This window comes from Somniosus microcephalus, chromosome 9, assembly GCF_052327205.1.
Source record: "Somniosus microcephalus isolate GS21.2 chromosome 9, FLI_Smic_1.0, whole genome shotgun sequence".
NCBI classification, from domain to species: domain Eukaryota; kingdom Metazoa; phylum Chordata; class Chondrichthyes; order Squaliformes; family Somniosidae; genus Somniosus; species Somniosus microcephalus.
The window spans coordinates 180,642,488-180,668,319 of record NC_140995.1 but is presented as its reverse complement, the minus strand read 5'-3'; the positions used below and the strand labels follow the sequence as shown (position 1 = coordinate 180,668,319).

General features: G+C 46.9%; 1 protein-coding gene across 2 annotated transcripts in view; it reads left to right on the top strand.

The window, feature by feature from the left end:
- orc3 (origin recognition complex, subunit 3) overlaps nt 1-25,832 on the top strand; it is a 101,372-nt gene that overhangs the window by 60,051 nt on the left and 15,489 nt on the right. For both annotated transcript variants that reach the window (XM_085997649.1, XM_085997648.1), the window contains 6 exons: nt 5,830-5,909; nt 7,061-7,197; nt 10,903-11,000; nt 12,880-12,977; nt 20,560-20,701; nt 23,975-24,091. In XM_085997649.1, the coding sequence (XP_085853775.1) occupies nt 5,830-5,909; nt 7,061-7,197; nt 10,903-11,000; nt 12,880-12,977; nt 20,560-20,701; nt 23,975-24,091 (672 nt within the window). The remainder of the gene's footprint in view (nt 1-5,829; nt 5,910-7,060; nt 7,198-10,902; nt 11,001-12,879; nt 12,978-20,559; nt 20,702-23,974; nt 24,092-25,832) is intronic.

Here is a 25,832-nt window from a genome sequence, read left to right as displayed (position 1 = left end):
ATCTAATTGAATTTTTTGATGAAGTAACAGAGAGGATTGATGAAGGGAATGCAATGGATGTTGTTTACATGGATTTTTGGAAGGCGTTTGACAAAGTACCACATAGAAGGCTGGTTAATAAAATTGAGGCTCATGGAATAGGTGGGTCAGTGGCAGCTTGGATAAGGAATTGGCTTAAGGACAGAAAACAGCGAGTTGTGGTAAATGACTATTTTTCAGACTGGAGGATGGTAGACAGTGGTGTTCCCCAAGGGTCAGTGCTGGGGCCACTGCTTTTTTTGAGATATATAAATGACGTGGATATTGGAATACAAAGTAGAATTTCTAAATTTGCCAATAACACCAAACTTGGGGGTATGGCAAACAGTGAAGATGATGCAACAGGACATAGAAAGGCTAGCAGAATGGGCAGACAAGTGGCAGATGGAATTTAATACAGAGAAGTGTGAGGTGATGCATTTAGCAGAAGGATCAGGAAGAGGCAATATACACTTAAGGGCACAGTTTTAAAGAGTGTGCAGGGACAGAGGGACCTGGGAGTTAATGTGCGTAGGTCCCTGAAGGTGGCAGGACATACTGAGAGAGTGGTTAGCAAAGCATATGGGATCTTGGGTTTCATAAATAGAGATATTGAGTACAAAAGTAGAGAAGTTATGCTGAACCTTTATAAAGCGCTGGTTAGGCCACAACTGGAGTATTGCGTCCAGTTCTGGTCACCACACTTTAGGAAGGTGCGAAGGCCCTTGAGAGGGTGCAGAGGAGATTTACCAGAATGGTTCTGGGGATGGGGGATCTTGGCTACAAGGACAGGTTGGAGAAGCTGGATTTGTTTTCATTCGAGCAAAGGAGGTTGAGGGGTGATTTGATAGAGGTGTACAAGATTATGATGGGTTTGGATAGGCTAGATGGGGAAAGGCTGTTCCCACTAGTTGATGGTACAAGGACTAGGAGACACAGATTTAAGGTTTTGGGTAAGAGATACAGGGGGGGTGTGAGGAAAAACTTTTTTACGCAGTGAATGGTGAGGACCTGGAACTCGCTGCCAATGGAAGTGGTGGAAGCGGAGACACTCAGGCCTAGAAATTCGGTTGGTTGCGCCAGCGATTAGCGCCTAAAGAGCCCAAGAATTGGGGCGTTACCCAATGTTCGGGCGGGCGCAATGAAGATAGTGACACCTCCCATATTGCGTATCCATTTAGCGCCAGCGCTAACTCTTAGTGCTCGCCCACGTGCGCAGGCAGTTAATGACGTCATTTCAGGCGCCCCGACCGGATATTCGGTGGCGCCCGGAACCTTTCCGCCTGGCGCTATTAGTGACAGTTGGATGGAACGTTCCCAGGCCCTTCTTGGAGTCGGGGGGCGCTATTTAAAGGGGACAGCTCTAGTATAAAAGCTGCAGCCACTTGGCCTGTTCATTCTGTTCGTTGCTGGAGAGAGTTGGTGAACTACTGTTGCACACTATTTTTCGGATTTAGCATTCGAAGACTTGGGACCTGCAGGCCTGTCCGTAGCAGTTGGAGCGCTAGACATTACTGCGTGTTGCCCGTCTGGCATAGCAATGGGAGCTGCTTTGGAGGGTAACATCCTCATGGCCGGACACTTGGAAGGGGCACCGAGACGGCGGGAGAGAGGGCCGGCATTGGCCAGAAGGAGGAGGGGCAATGGAGGTCGGCCAATCCGACGATACGCTGCGAGGGTTTTCAGGCAGCAGGTGTCATACCTTACCATGTCCGAGGAGCAGTGTCTGCGAAGGCTCAGATTCGGTAAGGAGGTTGTGACTGAGCTGTGCCACCTGCTTGCTGAGGATCTGCAGCCGCGTCTACGGTGCAGGACCTCTCTGTTGGTTGCCGTCAAAGTGACTGTTGCCCTGAACTTTTACGCAAGCGGATCCTTTCAGGTAGCCACTGGGGACATCGCGAATATAACACAATTTGCAATGCATTGTTGCATCTGGCAAGTGACAGCTGCCCTCTATAGAAGGAGGCGTCAATTAATCACCTTCCCTGTGACCCTGGAGAAGCAGGCGGAGCGCGCGCAGGACTTCGCTGCTATTGCGGACTTGCCCATGGTGCAGGGGGCCATAGATTGCACACACGTGGCTTTGCAGGCGCCATTGCAGAATCCAGAGGAGTTCCGCAACCGAAAGGGGTTCCACTCCCTCAATGTCCAGCTGGTCTGTGACCACCGCCAGATGATCATGGCAGTCAACGCACAATTCCCTGGGAGCAGCCACGATGCATTCATCCTGCGGCAGACCTCAGTTTCTGACCTTTTTGAGGGCCCGGCTCACCCACGAGGCTGGCTTCTGGGCAACAAGGGCTATCCTCTCTGCCCATGGCTCATGACCCCACTCCGTTTGCCTGCCACCCCGGCAGAAGAGCTTTACAACAGCAACCATCAGGCGACCAGGAACATTGTCGAGCACACTATTGGTGTGCTCAAACAGCGTTTCCGCTGTCTGGACCATTCGGGGGGAGCCCTGCAGTACTCGCCGGAGCAAGTGGGTCGCATCGTCGTCGTCTGCTGCATGCTCCACAACTTGGCCATTCGACGAACCCAGCCAATGCCAGCCGACCCTCAAGGTCCAGCAGAGCAGGCGGACGAGGAGGAAGAGCAGGCGGACGAGGAGGAGGAGCATGCGGACGAGGAGGAGGAGGAGGAAGATGGGAGGGCTCCTGAAAGTGGAAGGGCCGTCCGTCAGAGGCTCATAAGGACTCGGCTCTAGGCCCCTCTGACGGAATGATGGCTGTCATTCGTCCTGCGCACTTCGGATCGTTCAAAGCCTATGAAGGCCACCATGAGTGTAAATAGTTACGAGTACCATTGTAAATTTAAAAAATTCTTTATTGTCAAAAAAGTGCTTCCTTCCAGCATAACAACGTCATGTCAACAGAAACCACAACTAACAAAATAACAGTGAACTCTCTGGCAAAGCCGCAAAACTAAACAAACCGTCACAAACAATCAACAGGTGAGGGCGTCCTTGAATTTGGAGGAAGAAACGTCTCAGCAACTCCCTCTACGGCTGGCCCCTTGATGGAGACCGACTTCTCTTTCGCGGTCGGCCCCTTCCCTCCCTGCTGCTCCTACGTAATTGAACCCCAGTGGCGGGGTCAAGGCTGGGGGACGCCTGCTGACTGTCTGGAATCGCAGAAGCCCCTGAGGGACGGCCTGGACGACATCTGGGCTTGGAGGGTGCGGAGGCTGGCTGCTTGATCTGGGCATGGCTGGAAGCAATGTGCACTGCAGGTGGTGGCAGCTGCACTGCAGACGTTCCAGCGGTGGCATGAGCAATGGTCACCTGCCGAGAGAGGACACCTGCACCATGGTCGGATGACACACTGGCTCTCTGAGGGGACCGGTTCAGCTCAGCCGCCACAATCGACTGCTCCACTGATTCCTGGCCTCGTGTGGTACTGGAAGGGCCCGGGGTGATCCTAACTGATGCAGATAGGGTGGCAGCAGTGAGAGTTCGTGTTGCCTCAATCTGGGTGTGGACGAGGCCAGCAAGTGACTGCGTGGCAGCAGTGAGGACCTGTGTGGCAGGTGCCAGTGCTTCGGAGAAGCCCTGGACAGTTCTTTCCATTGCTTCAGACAAGGCCAGAGCAGTCCGTTCCACTGCCTCGGACAAGCCCTGGACAGACCTTTCCAGGGATTGTCCGAAGCTCTGAACAGTCCTTTCCATAGCGGCCTCGAAGCCCTGGACAGTCCTCTCCATTGCTGCCCCAAAGTCCAGCACACTCTTTGCTAGTGTTTCTATCGACTGAGGCATCCTCCCCACTGCAGCCATAAGCTCAGTGTGCCTGAGCCAGGCCTGGGTGCTCATTTCAGCCAGACTCCGAACCTCCTCTGCACTCTGTGCCGCAGTCATCGTTCCCTGCCTTGCCCTCCGGGGAGCCGGAGGCCGAACTTGCCTACCCCCCTCGCGTTGCTGCAGGCCGCTTGTTCCGGCAACTGGCTCCTCATCAGAGCCCCCCACTCCCCTCCAGGGAACTACTATCCCCAGTCTGCAGATGTGAAGGCTCCCCTGCGGCTTCCTCCTGATCCTCGCCTCCGGAGGCACTGGCACTGGCAGCTTCAGGGCCCGGATCCCGAGCTGGTGATGCAGCATCTGAAAGCAGGGAGGTGGAAGAGTGGCTTTAGCAAAAGGACAGGGTGGCAGCAAGGCATGCCAGATTGCGGCAAGGCTATGACATGGCTCCACAGTGAGAAAGTATGCTGGCGGGGGGACCAAGTGGAAGGAGACAGCTGTAAAAGGTGAGAACCTTACCATCGCTGTCGACAATGGGGTCGGCAGCTGCAGTGGTAACAGGACCACTCAGACGTCCTCCAAGAATCTGGTGCACTCTCTCCTCGAGATCCGTGAGAGTGACCACTTGTGGAGGTCCTCCACCGGTTCGGAGCTGGTCTTTGCGATTCTTCGCCAGCTTGGACTGCAGGGGAAAGAAGGGGAAGTTATGTTACATGATGCCCTGAGTGATCATCTCATGTCCCCCATGGTGGAAGAGCCCTTACATGATGCCCTGAGTCAAATGTGCATGTGTGTGCCCAGAAAGGGCCATGGGTGCTTGCTGACACATGGCCATTGGGGCATCGCACATCCTGTAGCCATAAAGTCAGGTGCAGATGGAGGGATTCAGAAGTTTGAATAAACACCACTCACCCTCACGACCCGAGTGAGGTCGTTGAATTTCTTCCTGCACTGTACAGGGCTCCTGGTCACCATGCTGCTGGAGTTGACCCTCTGAGAAACATCCCTCCAAGCTCGGCGGTATTCCTTTTGATTCGGCCTCCTGCCATTGTCTGGGTACAGAACATCTCGACGGCGCTCCACTGCGGCCACCAATTGCTCCAGAGCCTCATTGCTGAAGCGCTCTGCTCTCTGTCTCACCTTCTCCATCTGGTCCAAGGTTTTTGCGCCAGAGAAGGACCTGCGCCGATTCTGAGGCTTACAAGGCGCTGAGTGTGGAAGCTGAGGCTGACTGACCCACCCCTTTAAGAGCCGGCCGGCGCCTGGAAGTCTCGTGGTTTTCGGTAATTGAGAGCACCTGCGCTGCGCCCGTCCGCGCCGATATTGGGTTGCGCCGGAAGTTTTGCGCCTTAGGAGTCCCGTGCAACGTCTGAAGTCGCGCCTCAATCACCTTTGGGGGCGATGCAACCCAATATCGCGCCAGGCGGCGATAAGTTGCGTCTGGCTATAAACTTTGCGCAGCGCCAGTTCTAACGCCTCAAGCGGGGCTATACCCAATTTCTAGGCCTCAGTGTTTTCAAGAGGAGACTGGATAGGCTCTTGAGGGAAATAAATTTACTGGGCTACGGGGATAGAGCGGGGGAATGGGACCGACTGGATTGCCGTTATGACTTTGGGGAGTGAGAGGCTGGTCATTGTGAAACATAGGCCTAGAAATTCACTGGCGCTGCACCCATTTTACATGCATGAAGTGGGCACGTAAGCGTCCAATTGGGTGGGCGCCGTGCACGCACATTCCGCGTCAGAAGTGTGCCACCTGCCGTATTGGCAAAGGCTCTAGTATAGGCGCCCAGGGCCTGTGACTGAAACAGGCTATCCAGTTTCTCCCCAAAGCACAGTGTGTAATTTGTAGTTATGCCAAAACAGAATGCTCAGTGAAGTTACGGTAAGGAATTGGTTGGTTCACATTCATGAGAAAGCAACAACTTGCTGTCCTGGGCTACAAGTGTTGCGTAGACTTTTATTATTTACTAGTGACGGTGTTGATTTTTGTCACAGTACTTTGATTTTACTCTTTTTATTCAGTTGCCCAGTGAATGTTTCTATGCAATTTATAGATGACCTGTGACTCTCCACAGATCAGGGAACTTCACATCACATGTTTGGAGAAGAATGTATGGGAAACGGAGGAGTACAGCTCTGCCTTCCAGCTGCTCGGGTAATTATGATCGGTAGTAATTGTATACTTTAGCTTCACCAGTTCATTTAAGAGCCCCACAGTGACTCGGAATTTTGCAGCTACAGCGCGCTGCACTTGCTACTTTCATGCACCTCCTGCCACACCTTTTAGAGCCACACTGTCAAAGTTGCCTCCTCAACATTTTGCTTGAGTACAGTACTCAGTAATCATGTCTGTTCAGCTGCTCATGTTACAGCATAAGAAACAGGCCATTCGGCACATCTGGTCCATGCCGGCCCCAACCCCTCCTCATCTAACGCCAGCAGCGTGTAACCCTCTGCTCCTGTCTCCCTCGTGTTTATCTAGCTTCCCCTTAAATGCATCTATGCTAAGTTAATTCAGCTCCTTCGCTCAAGTAATTCCACATCAACTCTCTGATTTATTTATGTCTGACTGTAGAACTCACCGTTTCAACAGTAGTCACAAAAAAGTCACATGGTTTTGAATAGGAATGAGACTCTAACTTCAAATAGTTTCGTTGCCTCAGGAGGACAGTTGATGTGCCAGATGTGTTTAACAGTATCCTAGACTGTAAGATTAATCATTATTTTAATTTGTTTTAAATCTTCAGTTAAATTACTTGAAACAGAAACAGCAAATAGGAGCTGCTTCCTGCAGTGTCATTGGTTTTTATTTTTAGGGTTTAAGAGGTAGAACTCCCTGTTATTTTCCTGTTGGGTGCAGGGTGAGGGAGCCAGTCTGGTGCCTCTCCAGCCAGTTCAGCCCTGAGGTAGGCCACTAGGAGGCATGCGACAGCTGCCGGGGCTGATATTTCCCTCCCAGTGTTCGGCCGGCACCACTGCGGCATGAGCTTTTCAATTGCTAATCTCTCTTTAATCAGTTGCTGCATGCAGGAGTTTCTATTTTGCCATTGTAATAATTATATAATGAAGGCATGCTAAGATGTGGGGCACTGAATTTCCCATATGTTCTGCAAAAATGGGAAAAATCATGGCGGCATATTGTCAGATCTGCCACGATCTAATTGAATGGCAGAACAAGCTCGAGGGGCTGAACGGCCTGCTCCTGTTCCTATGTCAGGTGGGAGAGGGTGCTCATTTTAGTACATTTTATTTGGATCCGTGGTGTGATTTAAAAACAGGTTGTTTTTTTCGCTTTATCTGGGACAGAATGATGGCGAAGGATGAGCTGGTGTGTCTACTTCAGAAATGCATAGAAGTTCTGAAGTCTCCCGAGCAACAGAGAGCTCTCGCTGACACAATGCCAAAGCTAGAGGAATTCCTTACAAAGTTTCTGAAACTGGACGGTAAGTGCTGAGCAATGTGTTCAGTCGGCACAGAGTGGTAGTGGCGACGGATCGATGTTTGTCATGTAGAACTGAGATTTCCAGCGTCACTGTGGAATGGAGGTGTGGGGAAAAGTGAGTGTGCCAGCTAATGGATTCTAAAATATTTAACACTTTATTCCCCACTACAGGAAACTTTGTGCTATCCGGCACCCATGGGACCGAGCTACTGCCGTTTTTTTAAAAGCTCCGGATAGACCAGCGTCAATGTTATCAGATAGGAGCTTTTCATCGCAGTATCTGACCACAAACACTGTTGCTCAGCAACAGCTTGTAAACACTCGGCCCGTGGCTTGGAAGCGTCTCTGAAGCTGTTGCTAAGATACAGAGACGCTTTCTAGAGCCTGCCCTGTCTGACCACAAACACTGTTGCTCAGCAACAGCTTGTAAACACTCGGCCCAGTAGCTTGGAAGCGTCTCTGAAGCTGTTGCTAAGCAACAAAGACGCTTTCCAGAGCCTGCCTGTGAAAAGAATGCTAGGAGAAAAAAAAACCTAACCAAAACGGCTGCTGATTTCTGCCGTTAGATCAAAGTTGCCGGACATTCAACTTCCGGATAGCTCAAAGTTTCCTGTACTTTATTTCATTCCAATTCATAGAATCATACAGGGATGCCATTCGGCCCATCGTGCCTGTACCAGATTTGTGAAAGAGATATCCAATTAGTCCCACTCCCCCTGCTCTTTTTCCCATAGCCCTGCAAATTTCTCCTTTTCAAGTACAGTATATATACTTTTCCCTTTTGAAAGTGATTATTGAATCTGGTCCCATCACCCTTTCAAGTAGTGCATTCCAGATCGTAACAACTCACTGAGTAAAAGAAATCTCTCTTCATTTCCCCCTGGATTTTTTTGACAAATATCTTGGCCCAGATATTCCGATCCCTACGGGTGGGTACGTGCTGTGTGCACACCCGTAGGGACATCGGAAATGCCGGTTTCAAGCATGCACAACGCATGCGCTGAAAACCGGCATTTCCGATCTGTCACGAATCCTCTTGACAGATCCTCCGGCTGCCCTGGAGAAGGGCCTCTACGGGCGGAGAGTTCCGCTTTCTGGAGACCCTCCGCCCGCAGAAAACCCTTACAATTCTTGCGCCTGGTAAAAGCAGGCGTAAGGCCTGCTTTTACCAGGATAAGAGTTGAAAAAAGTAAAAAAAAAAAAAAATTCGCTGATTTATCATTTAAAAATACTTTTTAAAAAAGGTAACTTTATTTTTAGCCCCATAAAAAAATTTAATTAATTTTTTCAAAAATTTAAATTTTTGTTTAAAATAGTTAATTTATTGTAATTTCAAGTCATTTAAAAAATGTGATTTAAAAAAAAAAAAAATTATTTAAAGTTTTACTATGTTTTGGGGGTGACCTCCCTTCATATATTTGACAGGTCTTCCTGTCAAGTGTATGAAGGGAGATTCCCTTCTGTGATTGGCTCCCCATGGCCCACGTGATCCCAGGGACGCTGCGAACTACCTGCGCCTCTGGGATATGTGGGCCCTGCGCACTTGCAGTTTGGAGAGGCCCAGCATCGGAATTGTGTGTGTCCTGGGAGCCCTCCGGTAAGGGCGCAGATTTTTCCAGATTGCAGTCTTCCGCCCGCGGGAGGCCTGCAATCGGAATATCTGGGCCCTTAAATTTGTGTTCTCTGGTTACTTACCCTCCTGCTAGTGAAAACCGTTTCTCCCTATCTAATCTTATCAAAACCCCTCATAATTTTGAACATCTCTATTAAATCTCCCTTTAACCTTCTTTGCTCTAAGGAGAACAATCCCAGCTTCTCCAGTCTCTCCACATAACTGAAAACCCTCACCCCTGGTGTAATTCTAGTAAATCTCCACTGCACCCTTTCCAAGGCTTTGACATCCTTCCTAAAGTGTGGTGCCCAGAATTGGACATAATACTCTAGCTGAGGCCTAACCAGTGATTTATAAAGGTTCAGCATAACTAACTTGCTTTTGTACTCTTATGCCTCTATTAATAAAGCCAAGGATCCCATATGCTTCTTTAATGACCTTCTCAACTTGTCCTGCCACCGTCAAAGATTTCTATATGCGAACCTTCAAGTCTCTCTGTTCCTGCTACCCCTTTAAAATTGTACCATGTAGTCTGTATTGCCTCTCCTCATTCCTCCTTCCAGAATGTGTCGCCTCGCACTTCTCTGCATTAAGTCTGCCATGTGTCTGGCAAAAATATCTTAAATTTGTGTTCTCTGGTTACCTACCCTCCTGCTAATGAAAATTGTTTGCAAAAATTTTTTTAATTCACTGCTTAAAGTCTGTAGATGATTGTTACTGTTTTCTATGGGTAACTGGTCATCATTTGCCTAAATGGATAAGGAAATGGATACAAGCCCGTTTGTTCCAGTTAATTGTTATGGTCACAACCTATTTATCACGAGTTATATCATTTTTATCACACTGAGGAATGTCAGCGCTGGAGAAATGGAACTGGTTTCCACATTTGGCATCCAGTGTGGAGTAATCTCAGATCGCAGAAAAAGCAGGCCAGAAGCAAAGTAAAACTAATAGTGGCAGTGTGAATTTGTCCCCTTCTCCCACTATTCATCTCTGTGGCCTTTGAGTGAGGCTGCCAGTTTTTTTTTCTGAATTATGGACATTTTGTGGACCTGGACCCACTGACAACCAAAGCTCATTGCAGGTACAACCCATTCAGCTGGTACAGAGATGACCGAGAAAGTAGGCCTTTGACTGTCGGTCTGTACACTACAGCATTTGGACCTCAGTTTCAGAGGTGAAAGGTTATTTTCAAGCTGCTGTGCCAGCTGGGCACATCTTGGTGACTATCTCATATTGATGGCCTCTAGTTATGCTCTTCCCCACAAGTGGAAACATTCTCTGTATCCACCCTATCAAAACCTTTCATAATTTTAAAGGCCTCTATTAGGTCACCCCTCAGCCTTCTTTTTTCAAGAGAAAAGAGACCCAGCCTGTTCATCCTTTCCTGTTATGTATACCCTCGCATTTCTGGTATCATCCTAGTAAATCTTCTCTGCACCCTTCAAGTGCATCTATATCCTTTTTATAATATGGCGACCAGAACTGTACACAGTACTCCAAGTGTGGTCTAATCAAGGTTCGAGACACATTTAGCATAACTTCTCTACTTTTCAATTCTATCCCTCTGAAATAAACCCTTGGTTGGTGCTTGGTTTGCTTTTTTCTGGCCTTGTTAACCTGTGTTGATACTTTTTAGTGATTTGTGTATTTGTACTCCAAGATCTCTTTGCTCCTCTACCCCATTTAGGTATCCTTCGATTCCTTTCTCCCTCATGTGCTTATCGAGCTTCCCCTTGAAAAAAACACTTTTTTCATGCCCTTATGATTTTTCTCTTGTGTTAGGTTGCTCAAATTAATATTTAGCTTCTGGAGTCCCCAGGACATATCTGGAGAGTTGGCAACCCTGTGTACCAGGAAGGGGAATGCAGAATCTGTGGCCTCCTTGTAATTGCATTGACATCGTCTTCCAGCACGGTGCTTCTGATGAGCATGTTCAACGCTGGGTCATTAACACCGTCACTAGGGGACAGTTTTTTTTTCTCATTTAAGTTTTATTTTCTTTTGTCTCGAAGGCATGGTCTCAACAAGTGTCCTTTTGGAGGAAATTAGCCAGCTGTATCTTGCAATAGCTTTTTTAAAATTTGTGTCTAGACATTGCTCCTGTGGAAAAGGTCGAAGAGAGTGAAGAACACAAAACGTCACCACGAAAATTGCTACAGAAAAAGACTGACCTTTATCAACTCCAAAAGGTTCTTCTAATTTCAATTAGCATTTTGCTCATTTTTCTGTAATGTCGCCATCTTGTTTCCAGGATGTTTCTGTTCTATTTTTCCAAAGAAACCACAAACTGGCAACACATATTCAATTGAAATGCTTCACTTGGTCAATTTCTGTGGCTAAATTATAATGATTTTTTGGAGTTTTTGTTTGCACGCAACTCTCAATGTTGCCCCGCCGGTCGCGTCCCTTGGGTAAGTCCTGTGGTGGGGAGAGAGCGATAGAATGGGAAAGGGGGCCGATCGCAGGCTGGCAGCAGCCGTCGGGAATGCTGTGTGTCGGGAGACGCGCTCCTGCTCCTCCTGGCTGCACAACAATTTTTTTAAGTTAAAAATAAAATCAGGAAAAGCTGGAAATACTCAGCAGGTCAGGCAACAGAGTTAACGTTTCAGGTCGATGACCCTGCGTCAGAACTGGAAAAAGCTGGAGATGGAACAGGTTTTTAAGCAAGTGCAGGGGCAGGGAAAGGGGGGAGGGGAGGAAAGAACAAAAGGGAAGGTCTGTGATAGGATGGAAGGCAGGAGAGATTAAGAGACATTAAAAGATGGTGCAAGGCAAAAGGAGTTAACTGATGTTTTCGGTGGCGACCACTTGCTAGGCTCAGCTCAGAGCAGCTCTGTATCTTAGAGAGGTCCTAAAACTGGTGTTGAGCTGCTCATTAGCTTATGGAAAGGGGGCCTAACGTCTGTTATAGGCAGCCACCCTAGATGCCTGAAAAGTGACAACGGCCAATATAGCACCGGATATTTTTCAGGTGTTCATCTGGAAATCTGGCACAACGCGGACCAATTTCTGCTTCGTGTTGTTAATCTAAGCTCTCTTGAATGCATTCAATAAATTGATTTTGTTTTCTACTTGTGCTGCCGTGTCTCCCAATCTCTGTAAATTAAGATGTACCATTATTACCACACTTTTCTTCTTGCAGGCATCTGATCTGCACATCCATAGATTCCTCTATTAAGCCAAGGCTATAAATACATCTGCTAATGTTTTTCATTCTTTCCTGTTCCTTTAATTCTATCCATAAGATTTGCACCTGCTGAATACTGGGAAAAACCATATACCACCAATGTTTTTTCAATTTGCAGGCAATTATGTAACTCTGTATTTGATCTGCACCTTGTAATTGAAAACAATGGCGAAACCTCTCCAACTCAAAACTGCAGACATTTCAGTGGCATTTACACCTTTGCGTGAATGTGTAATACTGTAAACCTGAATTTGGAAAATTTAAAGAATCCTAAGGCATTTTTAAAATCTGTAACTTAAAGTATATATCCTGATACTCTGCTACCAGTGGACAGCAGATGGGAGAAGAGAACTGTTACTACTGTAAATGCTAGCCATATAATGCCATATACTATCCGCTTCCTAAAATGTTTTCCTCATTTCAGCTGAGTGGTAGTATTGTTGTTTGGTATGTGCAATTGTGCAAAAAAAGTACTGAAAGTGAATGCCTCGTTTAAAGAACTTTTAACAATATTATTTAACGTCTGTCAGGGAGTTCCAAGGCAGCAGTAAAGTTGAGCAGTTCTGATGACCTGCATAACTATTTATTTATTATTGCAGGGTCGTCTGAACCACTTGAGTTATTGCCCTGTAGTTCACCTCTAGTCATCTATTATTCCATCGTGCATGCGGTGAAATTGTGTCATTGCACCTGTTGAATTGGTTTCTCTGTCTGAGGAACTGCAATCATAGCAAGAGCACATGTTTATGTTTGTAACACAGTTCCCAGCAATAAAAGCTAATGCGACCAAGACATCATGCCTAGTCAACACCTGAGGGGTAAACAACAGTTATAACAATGAGTAATTGGTGAAAGTTATTGTATTATTCTGAATTTCATAGACCTTGATGGAAATGAAGAAATCGAGAAGATCCAAGAAACGAAGCAGGTTTGAGGTACTGCGGACAGAAGTTCTTGAATTTGTGGACACACTAGTAAGGTGAGAAAGAAGGGCAGTTGGTGAGAACAATTACAGTAGCATGAATGAAAAAGGGATAGGTTTTCCTCCGAGTGCCCGACTGGGTTAGCACGTCTGACGTGTGCTGCACCTGTGAGGATTGAGCTGTCTGTGATTTTCGTGCCAGGCAGAGGCCCACGACCAACCTCCAACCGCCCCAACCTTCTAGCCTTGGCTGTGTCCCTAAAAATCATGGAGGAAACTTAAGTGCAGTTGCAGGTCTGAAGATCCTAAGGCCTTTAGATATCCATGGGAAGAAGGTGTCAAGAAAATTTGAACACTTACCTCCAGTCCACGGGGTCCTGAGGCAGGCCTTTGCACCAGCTTATTTTTGCCCGCGTTATTATTATTTTTTCTCTTTCTCTTATTTCCTCTTTTGTCCCTTTCTCTTTCTTCCTTTCTATAAAGCAACAGCTAGAGGGCTCTGAGAAACATCCTTGGGGGGGGGGGGGGGGCTGGGGAGGAGATCAAGATATATTTGAAAAATTGTCTGCATAATATCCAGCCTGCCCCAGGGCCTGCCCCAAGCCCCCGGCCTGCCCCAGGCCCCAGGGCCCCGGCCTGCCCCAGGCAGGTCGTTTCTCCTACCCTGTCTCACTCTCTTAGTGACCATTTTTAATTTGATGACCCCCTCATCTCTGACTCCCTAACCAGACAAAATAGCTTTTCCCTATTCACTCTATTAAAACCATTCATAATTTTAAAACCCTCTCTTAAATCTCATCTTAGCCTTCTCTGCTCCAGTGAAATAGTCCCAGTATCTCAAGTCTCTCCTCGTAACTATTGTTTCCCTTCCCTGCCATCATCCTGGTGAATCTATGCTGTATACTTTCTATGGCTTTAATGTACTTTCTATAAAGGGGTTCCCAAAACCACACGCAGTGCTCCAACTGGGCTAATGTTTTCTACAGATTTCTCATTACTTTTTAACTCTTGTACTTCGTCCATACTTATAAAACCTAAAATGCTGTTGGCCTTTTTTCAATGGCGTTATCTACATGAACTTTCACTTTCAGGGAATTATGTATTTGAACCATTGGGTCTCTGTTCATCCACAAGTGTAAGCTTTTTTTTGTTGAGTGTATGCTGCCATTCCTTGTTTTTCCTCCCAAAATATATTACCCCTCACATATTTTCACAATAAATTGAAGCGGTCACCTGTCTGCCCATTCTGCCAACATGCCTTGGTCTTCCTGAAGTCTTGTATAACCACTTTTTGTGTCATCATCAGATTTTGAGATTGTGCTTCCGATGCCGAAGTCCAAATCATCTGTATGCGGAGAACAAAAGTCGGCCCAACACTAACCCCTAGGGTACACCACTTTCAACTCGTCTCCAATACGAGCAACACCCATTTAACCTAATTCTTTGGGGTTGATTGTCAGTGTGCCGTGAGGCGGGCTTTTAGGCGTGCAGGGGGCTAAAATCCCGAATTCGGGGGTCCTGACACCATCCCGCCCAAAACCCGCCTCCATGTAAGTTTCAAAGGAGGCGGGGACCCGCCGACCCGAGGCGGGAAGGGATTAGTGCCAATTAACTGCCTGTTAACAGGTAGCCTAATCCCTATTTTGAAGGTTGTCGTGTGGTATTCCCGACGGCTCCAAACCACGCCAGGTTAGAGGAGTCGGGCCGTCGGGTTGAAGGACTTGGAGGGGTCGAGATGTCGGTGTTCAGGTGAGTGATGGGTGCATGAGTGCAAAGGTAAGTGTGTTTGGTGTGTCTAAAGTGTGCAAAGAAGTTTAAATTACCTGTACTTACCTTTACAGCCTTCCTTCCTCTAGGCTTCGGGAGTCCATCATTCAGCCGGCACAGAAAGCAGAACGGCTGCGATCTGTCAAAAGTGACAGCCTGCAGCTTTCAGTGCCGGCGAGATTTCTAACTGAGTCTGCGTAGAAGGACTCAAGTTAGAAGTAAGACTGTCAGTTTTTGACAGCTTCAAGCAGCTGTGAAACACTGATATTTCATCTGTCAACACGTCTTGACAGATGAAATTTCAGCCTGTGACGTCACCTGTTGCCGGGTGGCCTTTAATTGGCCTGCTGAGCCCGCTGGGCGGGCTCAACAAGGTCAATCAAGTGAAAATCGCGTGGATTGGCCGCATCTCGATGGAGGCGGGACTACAACCCGAAAGTTGTAGTCCCGACTTCTGAATGAAAATCCAACCCCAAGTTTCCTGTCTGCCAACAAATTTTCTATTGATCCTGCTATATTCCCTTCTGCTATACGGCTGAATTTTTTTAACGAGCCTCTTATGAAACGCGTTCTGAAAATCAATATACGCTATATCTACTGTATTTCCTTTCTCTATTCAATTGGTCACTTCTTCAAAAAACTCCTTCAAGTTTGTCAAAAAACAACTTGCTATTGACAGATACGCGCTGTTCGTCCTTGATTAACTTGTGCATTTCTAAATGCTCACCACTCTTATCTTAAGTTATGAATTCTAAGGGGGAAAAATTTGGCTGCTTTGCGCCTCCCGTTAGCGGGCGCTAATGGGGCGCAAAGCAACTAGTGCCCGGGCGCAGCGCCGCCAACACCTCCCGCAAAATTCAGTGGGAGGTTAGCGGCGACAGTAACCATTAGTGCCCCGCGGCGCTGCGCCGCCGGCGATTATGTCATCGCCGTGTGCAGCGCCCCCTGACTTACCGCCGGACGCTATGTCCGACGGGGTCAGGGGGGCCTACCTGCGGCTGGGGCAGCGCTAGTTAAAGGGGAGGAGCTGGGCGGCCATTTTTGTTGCTGGCCGCCTGCTAGCACCTGTCCCCGGCCCCCGTGAAGCCCCCCCGCAGGGTGCCAGCTATTCTCCGTGAGCCCGGCATTCCTCTTGAGTGCCGGGCTCGTTTGCTGGCACTCCCGATCCCTGGTGGCCCAGTTGGGCACTGGGACGCGCTGCTCCAGGCCCCTCCCCTTTAATAAGGGGAGGAAGGCCTGCAGTACTGTGGCGCATCGTGCCGCAGAGCGTGGCACTGCAGCACGTAGCGCCGCGATACTGCCTCGCAGCGCCCCAAGAGGGATGCGGGGCGCTTCCAGTAGCGCCCCTCCACCCTCTCGGGGTGCTATCTGGGAAAATCGGCCACGGGGGTGCTAATTTTTTGGGGCGCTAAAAGTAGCACCCCGACGAAGTTCGTGCCCCAAAGGGGGCACGACTCCATTTTTTGCCCCCCCAAGACTTTACCCATAACTGACATTAGACTAACTGGTCTAGTTGCCCAGTTTATCCTTCTGTCCCTTCTTGAACAAAGGTGATGCGTTGGCTACTCTCCAGACCCACAAAGCAATTTGCACATTTAAGGAAGATTGAAAAATTGTGGCCAGTGCCTCTGCTATCTCCCCTCTGACTTCTTTCAGCAGCCTAGGGGGCTTGTCAATCTGGGCTTCTCTACTTAGAGATCTGCTAATTTTTTCAGAGCCAATTTTACTACAGTTTCTTCTTCTGTCTTTCCCCCCCCCCCCCCCCCCCTTCCAGTTTCTTCCCTCCTGTGGTTGAGAGAACGAGTTAGATGGTCTGTCTTCAGGCTGCGGCCTGTGCAGATCCTGATTAGCAAGGGAACATCTGCTTCTCTGCACAGTGTCGTTAAGACTGAAATTCAGCGGATTTGGGAAGTTAAACCTGTAGTCTTCCACTGCTCCAACTACAGTTAATGTATCTGTTTAATAGTTAAAGTAAGCTTCATATTTACCTAAACAGTGACTGGTCTGGACAAAATTGCTGTTAGTGCATCACATATTTGGTAGCATTTCAAAGAAACCTGTTCAAAAATGTCCCTCTTTCAAAATGTAAAGCAATAGGAAATGATCAAATCCAACTTTGCCTACTGCCAAACTGATGTCAGTATGGTTAGTAGACCGAATGCTGTTCTGAATGATCAATCCCTGTTGATAAAATTGGGATGTTAGAATGACTCTCTCTGCATCTCTGCAGCTGCATCACTGATGATGCTTCTATAAGTGAACAGTCGCAAAGTTTGCAACAAATTTTCTTTCGAAGTTCCCAACATCAATTTTAACTTTATTTTTCCATGTATAGATCTATCGCCACTGTTTTTCACCCATGTAAGATATGCTAGCTGCCATCTGTTTAAATTAAGCACGATTACACAAAGGCTGTGGGAATAACACCTTCATCTAAAATTTCTCTCCACGGATGTTGCCTGACCTGCTGAGTTTTTCCAGCATTTTCTGTTGTTATTACACATTCATCTAACCCTGATTGACACAGTAAAACAAGTCAAAAAAACTCTAGCAATGCCACTATTTTAACGCTGTTCATGGCTTATGAACAGGGTCTAGATAAATGCTTGTGTTTTGGTAGGAAATATGTATGAGTATCACACACGTAATTTGAAAAAGAAAACCTTGTGGCATGGTTCATTAATTTTTCATTAAATATGTACAATTTGTGGATCATTTTTAAAAATTAAAGCTGAAGAATGAATTTTCTCTATGAAAAGCAACAATTGCTCATTAGGCACATCCAGTTTGACTTTGGTTTTTCTGTTTTACACTTTGGTTACATTGGAATATATACAGAGCACTGACTAAAAAATAAAAAATTCAAAACATACAACTTATAACCTGTTTTTCTCTTGGTAAGCAGCTACCCCAATTTTAAAATAAATTCATTTTAAAATTTCTCATTTAGGTTAAAGCTGTCAGAACTGAAAAACACATTGGGGTCGATTTTGTCGAACCTGTCGGGAAGAAGGCGGGACTTCCCTTTTCGGGTTTTTGACCCGCCTACTTCGACGTCCGGCCAATCTGCGCAATTTTCCCTTGATTGACCTTGTTAAGCCCGCCCAGCGGGCTCAGCAGGCCAATTAAGGGCCACCCGGCAACAGGTGACATCACAGACTGAAATTTCAGCTGTCAAGATTTCCTGACAGATGAAATATCAGCGTTTCACAGCTGTTTGAAGCTGTGAAACACTGACAGTCTGAGTTCTAAGTTGAGTCATTCTACGCAGACTCAGAACTCTCACCGACACTCAAAGCTGAAGGCTGTCACTTTTGACAGATCGCAGCCATTCAGCTTTAAGTTCCGGGTGAGTGATGCGCTCCCGACGGCTACAGGAAGAAAGGCTGTTAAGGTAAGTACAGGTAAGTAAAAGTTCTTTACACACTTTAGACACACCAGACATACTTACCTTTGCACTCATGCACCCATCACTCACCTGAGCGCCGACATCGCGACTCCTCCAACTCCTTCAACCCGACGGCCCGCCTGCTCTACCTGGCGTGGTTTGGAGCTGTCGGGAAACTCACACGAAACCCCTCAAAATAGGGATTAGGCTAAAAACTGCCTGTTAACTACCTGTTAACAGGCAGTTAATTGGCACTAATCCCTTCCTGCCTGGTTTTGGCAGGTCCCAGTGCGGGTCGGGTACCCACCGTCCCTGAAACTTATGTGGGGCGGGGTTTTGGGGCGGGATGGTGTCGGGACCCCCGACTTCGGGATTTCCCCCCCCGACACGCCTGAAACCCCGTCTGATGGCTCCCCCAAAATCTAGCCCATTGGCTCAATCAATTTGCAAACAAAACTGAAAAATAATTTCAAACAAACAGAATGAAAAGTAGTGGCTTAAGTATACCGAGGAAAGAAGAGAAATTCAATCTCGCATAAAATGTTTCTAACATTGTACTCACCATCTGCTGAGAAGCAGGCCTTGTTTCTGCATGCCTGTACCCTGTTGATTCAGTTGGACCTTTTGCCCTCATCATGTCACCCACAGCTGAATGTTCGTTGCTTCACTAAACCCAACTTAATCTATGTTTGCTTTTAAGAATGTTTTGTTAGTTCTTTTCTCTGTTGCTAGGCAATGACTTGGAAATTCTCTCTGATGTTTGAAGAAGCATTAACGATATAAATGTATAACTTGCAAACTTTAGTCAGCTGGCACTGCTGTAATGTCAGGAGACAGTAAACCAGTATTGCCCGTCTAGACCCTAGCTTTGGCGCTCTTGGCTCTACTTTAGTACAAGTGGGGGTATTTTTTACAGATGGGGGTATTTTTACACTCATTTGGATTGCTTGCGCCTGCACGGAACAAGGAGGTGAGGAACAAGAAATGAGGTGGCGATCCATACTGCCAGATCCCCACCCAAAGCACACGCTGCTTAATCTTCAGCCGGCTTTTAGGCCAGCCTAAAATGCACATTCCGAGAGAGAGCTGGATTTTATTATTGAAATTGTATTTAAGTGCCTGCTTTGGTCACGGTGGTAGGACTGCGCCACCTCTTGAGTCAGAACGCCATGGGTGTGCGGGCCCCACTCCAGGGCTTACACACATGATCTAGGTTGACACTTCAGTGCACTACTGAGGGAGTGCCGCATTGTCGGAAGAGCACCTCTTTTGGATGAGACCTTAAACCGAGGCCTCGTCTGCCTCTTTGGGTGGATGTAAAAAAAATTCACATTGCGCTGTTTGAATAAGAGCAGGGGAGTTCTCCCAATGTCCTGTCCAAAATTTATCCCTCAACCAACACCACCAAAAAAAAACAAATGAACTGGTCGTTTATTCCATTGCTGTTTGTGGGAACTTGCTGTCACAAATTGGCCGCTGTGTTTGCCTAAATAACAAAGTGACTACACTTCAAAAATAATTGGCTGTGAAGGGCTTCGGGACATCCTGAGTTGCTCCAATGCATCATGCAGATAGTACCTAGTGCAGCCATAATGCACCAGTGGCGGAGGGGGTGACATTGAGTCATTCGCGGCCCAGTCGTTTCGGATTAATTTCAGCATAAAACTCTCTCTTGCTTTGCGGTAATGTTGTTGTGTTACCTCAGACTCGGGCAGCGTTGGTGAAAGGAGCCTTTTGTCCCATCAGTCTGGAAAGGATTCAAATTGTGAACCCAGGGTTATCAGACAGTGTTCTGTCCCACTCACTATCAAACGTGTACAGGAAAGATGGTATAGTTTGCACTTGTTCAAACTGTTGCTTGTGCTCCAAAAATTGCAGCTCAGAAAAACCTTTGTAAAGTTGTGACTTATTACATAGAATTTGAAGCATAGAAACAGGCTATTTGGTCCAACCGGTCCATGACAGTGTTTATGCTCCATGCGGGCTTCATCTCACCCTATGGACGTATACTTCTCCTTCACATACTTATTGAGCGTCCCCTTAAATGCATCTATGCTATTTGCCTCAACCATTCCATGGTTCCACATTCTCTCCACTTTCTGTGTAAAGAAGTTTCTCCTGAATTCCTTATTGGATTTATTAGTGACTATCTTTTATATTTATAGCTCCCTTATGCATTATATTTTATACTGTTGCACTACACAAAGTACAGAAGTACAAAGGAAGAGCAGTGTGAGAGTGCTCACCTCTTGCTATGCTCATGGTATAACCACATAAGGCTCTTTGTTGAAGAGGAGTAGCCTCTAACCAGTGATCTAACCTGGGAGCACTTGATATGGATGCTGAATGTAAAATGTCAAAATGTGTTGTATTTTTAATGAATTTCTCCTCCCCCCCCCCCCCCCCCCCTTCATCAACTGTGGATGGTTTGCTCTGTTATAAGTGTAAGACAATGATGTAACTATGTTTTTGTGCTTTTTTCAGGCAGTATCTTTTGCCGCCAGAGACTCAGCCACTCCACGAGCTTGTATATTTCAGTGCTGCTAGCACTCTTCGTAGACACTTAAATGCAGTACCTCGCACTGCCTTGCAGACAGCTTTAAGTAACCCATACTACTATCTACAGGTAATACACTGCAACCAGTCAGTTCATTCTTTAAGCATTTAATATCTTACCCAAATTAATTCCCTTTTGATCCTAATAAGTATGAAATCAAGTCTAAATAGCTGTCTCTTTGTTTCATTTTAATGTAGGAACAAGGGTACTAGCTACAGTTATCATAGAATCATAGAAATTTACAGCACAGAAGGAGGCCATTCAGCCCATCTTGTCCGTGCCGGCCGACAAAGAGCTATTCACCCTAATCCCACTTTCCAGCACTTGGACCGTAGCCTTGTAGGTTACGGCACTTCAGGTGCATATCCAAGTACTTTTTAAATGTGATGAGGGTTTCTGCCTCTACCACCCTTTCAGGCAGTGAGTTCCAGACCCCCACCACCCTCTGGGTGAAAAAGGTTCTCCTCAAATCCCCTCTAAACCTCCAACCAATTACTTTAAATCTATGCCCCCTGGTTATTGACCCTTCTGCTAAGGGAAATAGGTCCTTCCTATCCACTCTATCTAGGCCCCTCATAATTTTATACACCTCAGTTAGGTCTCCCCCCAGCCTCCTCTGTTCCAAAGAAAACAACCCCAGCCTATCCAATCTTTCCTCCTAGCTAAAATTCCCCAACCCAGGCAACATCCTTGTAAATCTCCTCTGCACCCTCTCTAGTGCAATCACATCCTTCCTGTAATGTGGTGACCAGAACTGTACGCAGTACTCTAGCTGCGGCCTAACTAATGTTTTATACAGTTCAAGCATAACCTCCCTGCTCTTGTATTCTGTACCCCATATGCCTTCTTAACCACCTTATCTACCTGTCCTGCTACCTTCAGGGATCTGTGAACATGCACGCCAAGGTCCCTCTGATCTTCTGCACTTCTCAGTGTCCTACCATTATAGTGTATTCTCTTTCCAGTTATATAATTCTTGCTGATTTTATAAAGCATTCTCTCTTATGGTTTCCATTTCAGTCAAACACTTATGTCAGCTTACCAATATGTAGGTGGTTCCCTTCCAGGACAGAAAGAAATATGCATGAGAGTTTATGGTACATTGTAGCCCACTGAATAAAAGGATGGCATAGATTTTCTCAGGGGCTCAGAATACCTCATCTCAGCAGTGCTCACCAACCTTTCCCTTCTGAAGCTGTTGGTGTGTAGCACCCCTTGTCCTTAACATGGCGACTCATGCCAGGGCACAGTGCCAAGGTGGGCAGTTACTGTCTGGTACCTTGCCCAAGTGGCCATTCTTTAGTGTCAAAGGGGGTTCACTGCAATGAATACAGGAACACGCAGAAACACAGGATAATCAGAGAGGCCAAGAGAGACCTGGAAAAATGCATAGCTGTTAAGGCAAAACATTTCTGGGTTTTTTTTTAAAGACTTTCAGTACTATAAGTAATAGGGTAATAGAGAAAAAGTGAGAGCCATAAAAGATGCAAATGGACTCAAAAACTGAGGATGATATACTTGAAATGGACAAGTTTGCAGGGCTATGGGGAAAGAGCAGTGGAGTGGGAATAAAGGCACTTAAGGGGAAGCTAGATAAACACGAGGGAGAAAGGAATAGCAGGACATGTTGATGGGGTTAGATAAAGCAGGGTGGGAGGAGGCTCGCATGGAGCATAAACACCGGCATGGACCTGTTGGACCGAGTGGCCTGTTAATGTGCTGTGTAAATACTTTGTAACTGGAGAGAGGGGCTTTCTTTTTCTCTAGCCCCCGCCCCCCCCCCACCGCCCCACAGCCGAGGTTTCTGAGGCCAACAGTTGCTGCTCTACTCCAGCAGTGGCTGAGATCAGCTCATTCAGCACAAACATGCACCTTTCTCCCACACTTGAGTAGTACTAGTTTCGGATTTAAACACAAATCTTTTGCATACCTTTTTTGTTTGGGAATAATATTTGGCACAGAAGAAAGAAGAAAAAACAAAGTGGCACTTGGGCAGAGTACCATTGGGAGCTGGCGTCAGTGGAACTATTCCTCCACATGAGTCAGTGCATCAAGAGCTTTTCAAAAAGTAGGAATAAATAAAATCTATGTTTAGCTTTTATTGACCACGTAGACAAAGTGCCCCTAAATTAGTTCTTTTCTAGGAATAAGCATGAAAATACAATGATGGGGGGGGCGGGGGAAGTGCTCTTGCACAACAGTTGTGTGGACCAGCAATAGTGCCAAATTCAACTAACATGACTGGAAATGTTGGAGTTACTGGAAAGTGTTTTACGCCCTGAAGTGAGCTGCAATAAATAACCATAACGGAGCTATTGTGTGATATGAGTACAGGCTTTTCCACTTGAGATTCTGATAAAAGTATGCAATTAATTACATCAGATCTCTGTTGGATTAAGCAGTGTTACAAAATGAGAGGCTGCCAGGTTAACTCACTGAGCACTGAATAACCTTTTTCACTTTGCAGACTAATGTGCCTCCATTTGAACCCATCATCCCCCATCCCCTCCCCTGATGGTCAGGGGTGGAGAGGGCGGGGGGTTAAAATACCATGATTGGGCAACCTGACCCTATTCCCGCCCTTTAAATTTTGAAGTGCATAATTCAGGGCACGGCGAGGCTCCTACAAAAGGCAGGCGGTGGCCTAATTACCATACCAAAGTCGCGACCTGATGACATCATCAGTGCCGCAGCCTAAATTTAACAGACAGACGGGGAGACCCGAGCTCTGGGATTTCCGGAGCAGGAGAGCGGCCCCTCGAGGAAGCCTTCGGCCTCCCCCAGCCCTGCTCTCCAGCCTTTCGATCATGGGCCTCCCCTCCCCTCCCCCCACCCCCCTTCTCCCGATTGCCAACTGGAGCTTCCCCACCCACCCTCCCGATTGCCAGGGACCATCCCCAATGGACCCCGGTTGCAGGCTCTTGCCACTAGTGTCCTGCAATAGGCCCGTTCTCCCCCTTCCCCCCATTTACAGACATTAGGGCCATTACCACCTCTGCTCAGGGCCTACTGCCACTAGGCTGTCCCAGAGAGCAGCAATGAGAGGTCAATGGGAGGCCAATGGGCCAGGAGACCGGGCTCCACCAGCATTTACGTGCAGCGTGTGGTGAAGGATGGGGCAGCCGGCGGCACTCATGTCAGGGGCTGTGGGAGGGAAACCCAGGACAGGCTGAGTAGGCGGCAATGTTCCCCCCAGTTTAGGGCGGGATAGCAGAGGAAAATCCAGATCTTATTATCTGTCATTTGGTTCTAATATCCTTAGCCATTCCACAAATGCCATCATCATACAGCTTGCGCCACCTTAAAAAATTTAACCCATTTTTCCCTGTTGCGATGGAGCAGAATGAAGTCTTGAAGAGCGAGGGAGGAACCATTACCAATACAGCACCCGATATCTGTATAGTCTATAAGCTTCACCTGGAGTGCGGACGGTTGATCAACCTATATGACTGGTTGCAGGTGGGTTTTGTTTCTTTGTTTAGAATTAACTCCATTTGTATTCCATCCCTTGCTTTACAGTTAGTGTAGTCATTTTACCGGGAGTGTCCAATTCTTTCATCTTCATGAGCCGCTTTAGGTGAAGGCCATTAAATTGCATATCTTTCGAGCAAGGTCAGCACTAACAGATCTTGGTGTTCTGATTTAGGATCTATTCACCGGTGAAGCACCAGTACTAACAGGCCTTTCCAAACCTCCAGGCCCACGAAACTTGAACGTGGCATGCTAGCGCATATTGTAGGAGCAAATAGAAGCAGAGTTTCCTGGGCTTCATGGCCTGGAGTGCCGGGCCACACGAGCTGCTGCTCATGGCTCCTGGACCATTATTTGGACACCCAGGAATTATTTTCCATATAGAATGTAGGAAATAACCAGAATATAACAGACTCATAGGAAATGACTTTTATCTCACTCCTATGCTGTTACTTGTGATATATAAACTGTATCCAATGGATCTTTGCCCGGTCTCCTCATAATTTAAAAAACAATGCTTTGTATATATTTTGTATGACCCTTGGATATTAAGAGTTGATCCATTACATTAGTCATCACGTTTATCATAACATGTCAGTTTAAAGAAGCATCATGCGTTTTTTCCCCCCTAATTGTTGTTGATTTCCCGAATTGAATTTTAATGTAACCTCTTCCTTCCAGAGGATACCATATTATTTCTCAAAAGTGATGATTAATTCAGTGTGTGTAGCACTGAGCCATGCAGGGCAGCAAGTTCTCGGGTCTGATCCTTGGGCTGCAATGAGTTAGAGACCTCGGCTTGAAATTACTGGGAAAGCTACAATAGGCCTTTGTGCTCCGAGATGAAAAGGTAATGGAGTGGGGGGCGGGGGGGGGGGTGGTGGGGGAGCCATCACAGAGTTCACACTCCTAATAACTATCCAGCAGATCCAACCAGAAGTATGGAGAGGATGAAGCTGGGCTGTAATGGCCTCACAGTTGGATAGCACGGTGATGCGTACTGTCCAGGATCACACATCAGTAAAGCCTGGTGTGGAACTGTACCCCATCGTTTCCTGTGCTCTGCTAATTCCACTTCAGAGGACCGCAAAATGATTTCGGAAGGTTAGTCAGAACATAATAATGGTTTGGAGAGCAAGACCAAAGCAAGAAAATCAGGAGGGGAAAAGGGAATTGCTCTGGCAGTTCCATTTTTCTTCCACACTCTAGGTCAAATACAGACACTCTTAACGAGCCCTTCATGTCTATTACACTACCACATTCTACCAGGGAAATGGGGTTATGGCACAGGTTTTTCACCTGCCTGCATTTCAATATACTGTAGAAAGAAAAGAAAGACTTGCATTTATATAGCACCTTTCATGACCACCAGACCTCCCAAAGCGCTTTACAGCCAATGAAATACTTTTGAAGTGGAGTCACTGTTGTAATGTAGGAAACGCAGCAGCCAATTTGCACACAGCAAGCGCCCACAAACAGCAATGTGATAATGATCAGATAATCTGTTTTTGTTATGTTGATTGAGGGATAAATATTGGCCAGGACACCAGGGATAACTCCCCTGCGCTACTTTGAAATAGTGCCATGGGATCTTTTACGTCCACCTGAGAGAGCAGACGGGGCCTCGGTTTAACATCTCATCCAAAAGGCAGTACCTCCGGCAGTGCAGCACTCCCTCAGTACTGCACTGGGAGTGTCAGCCTTGATTTTTGTGCTCAAGTCCCTGGAG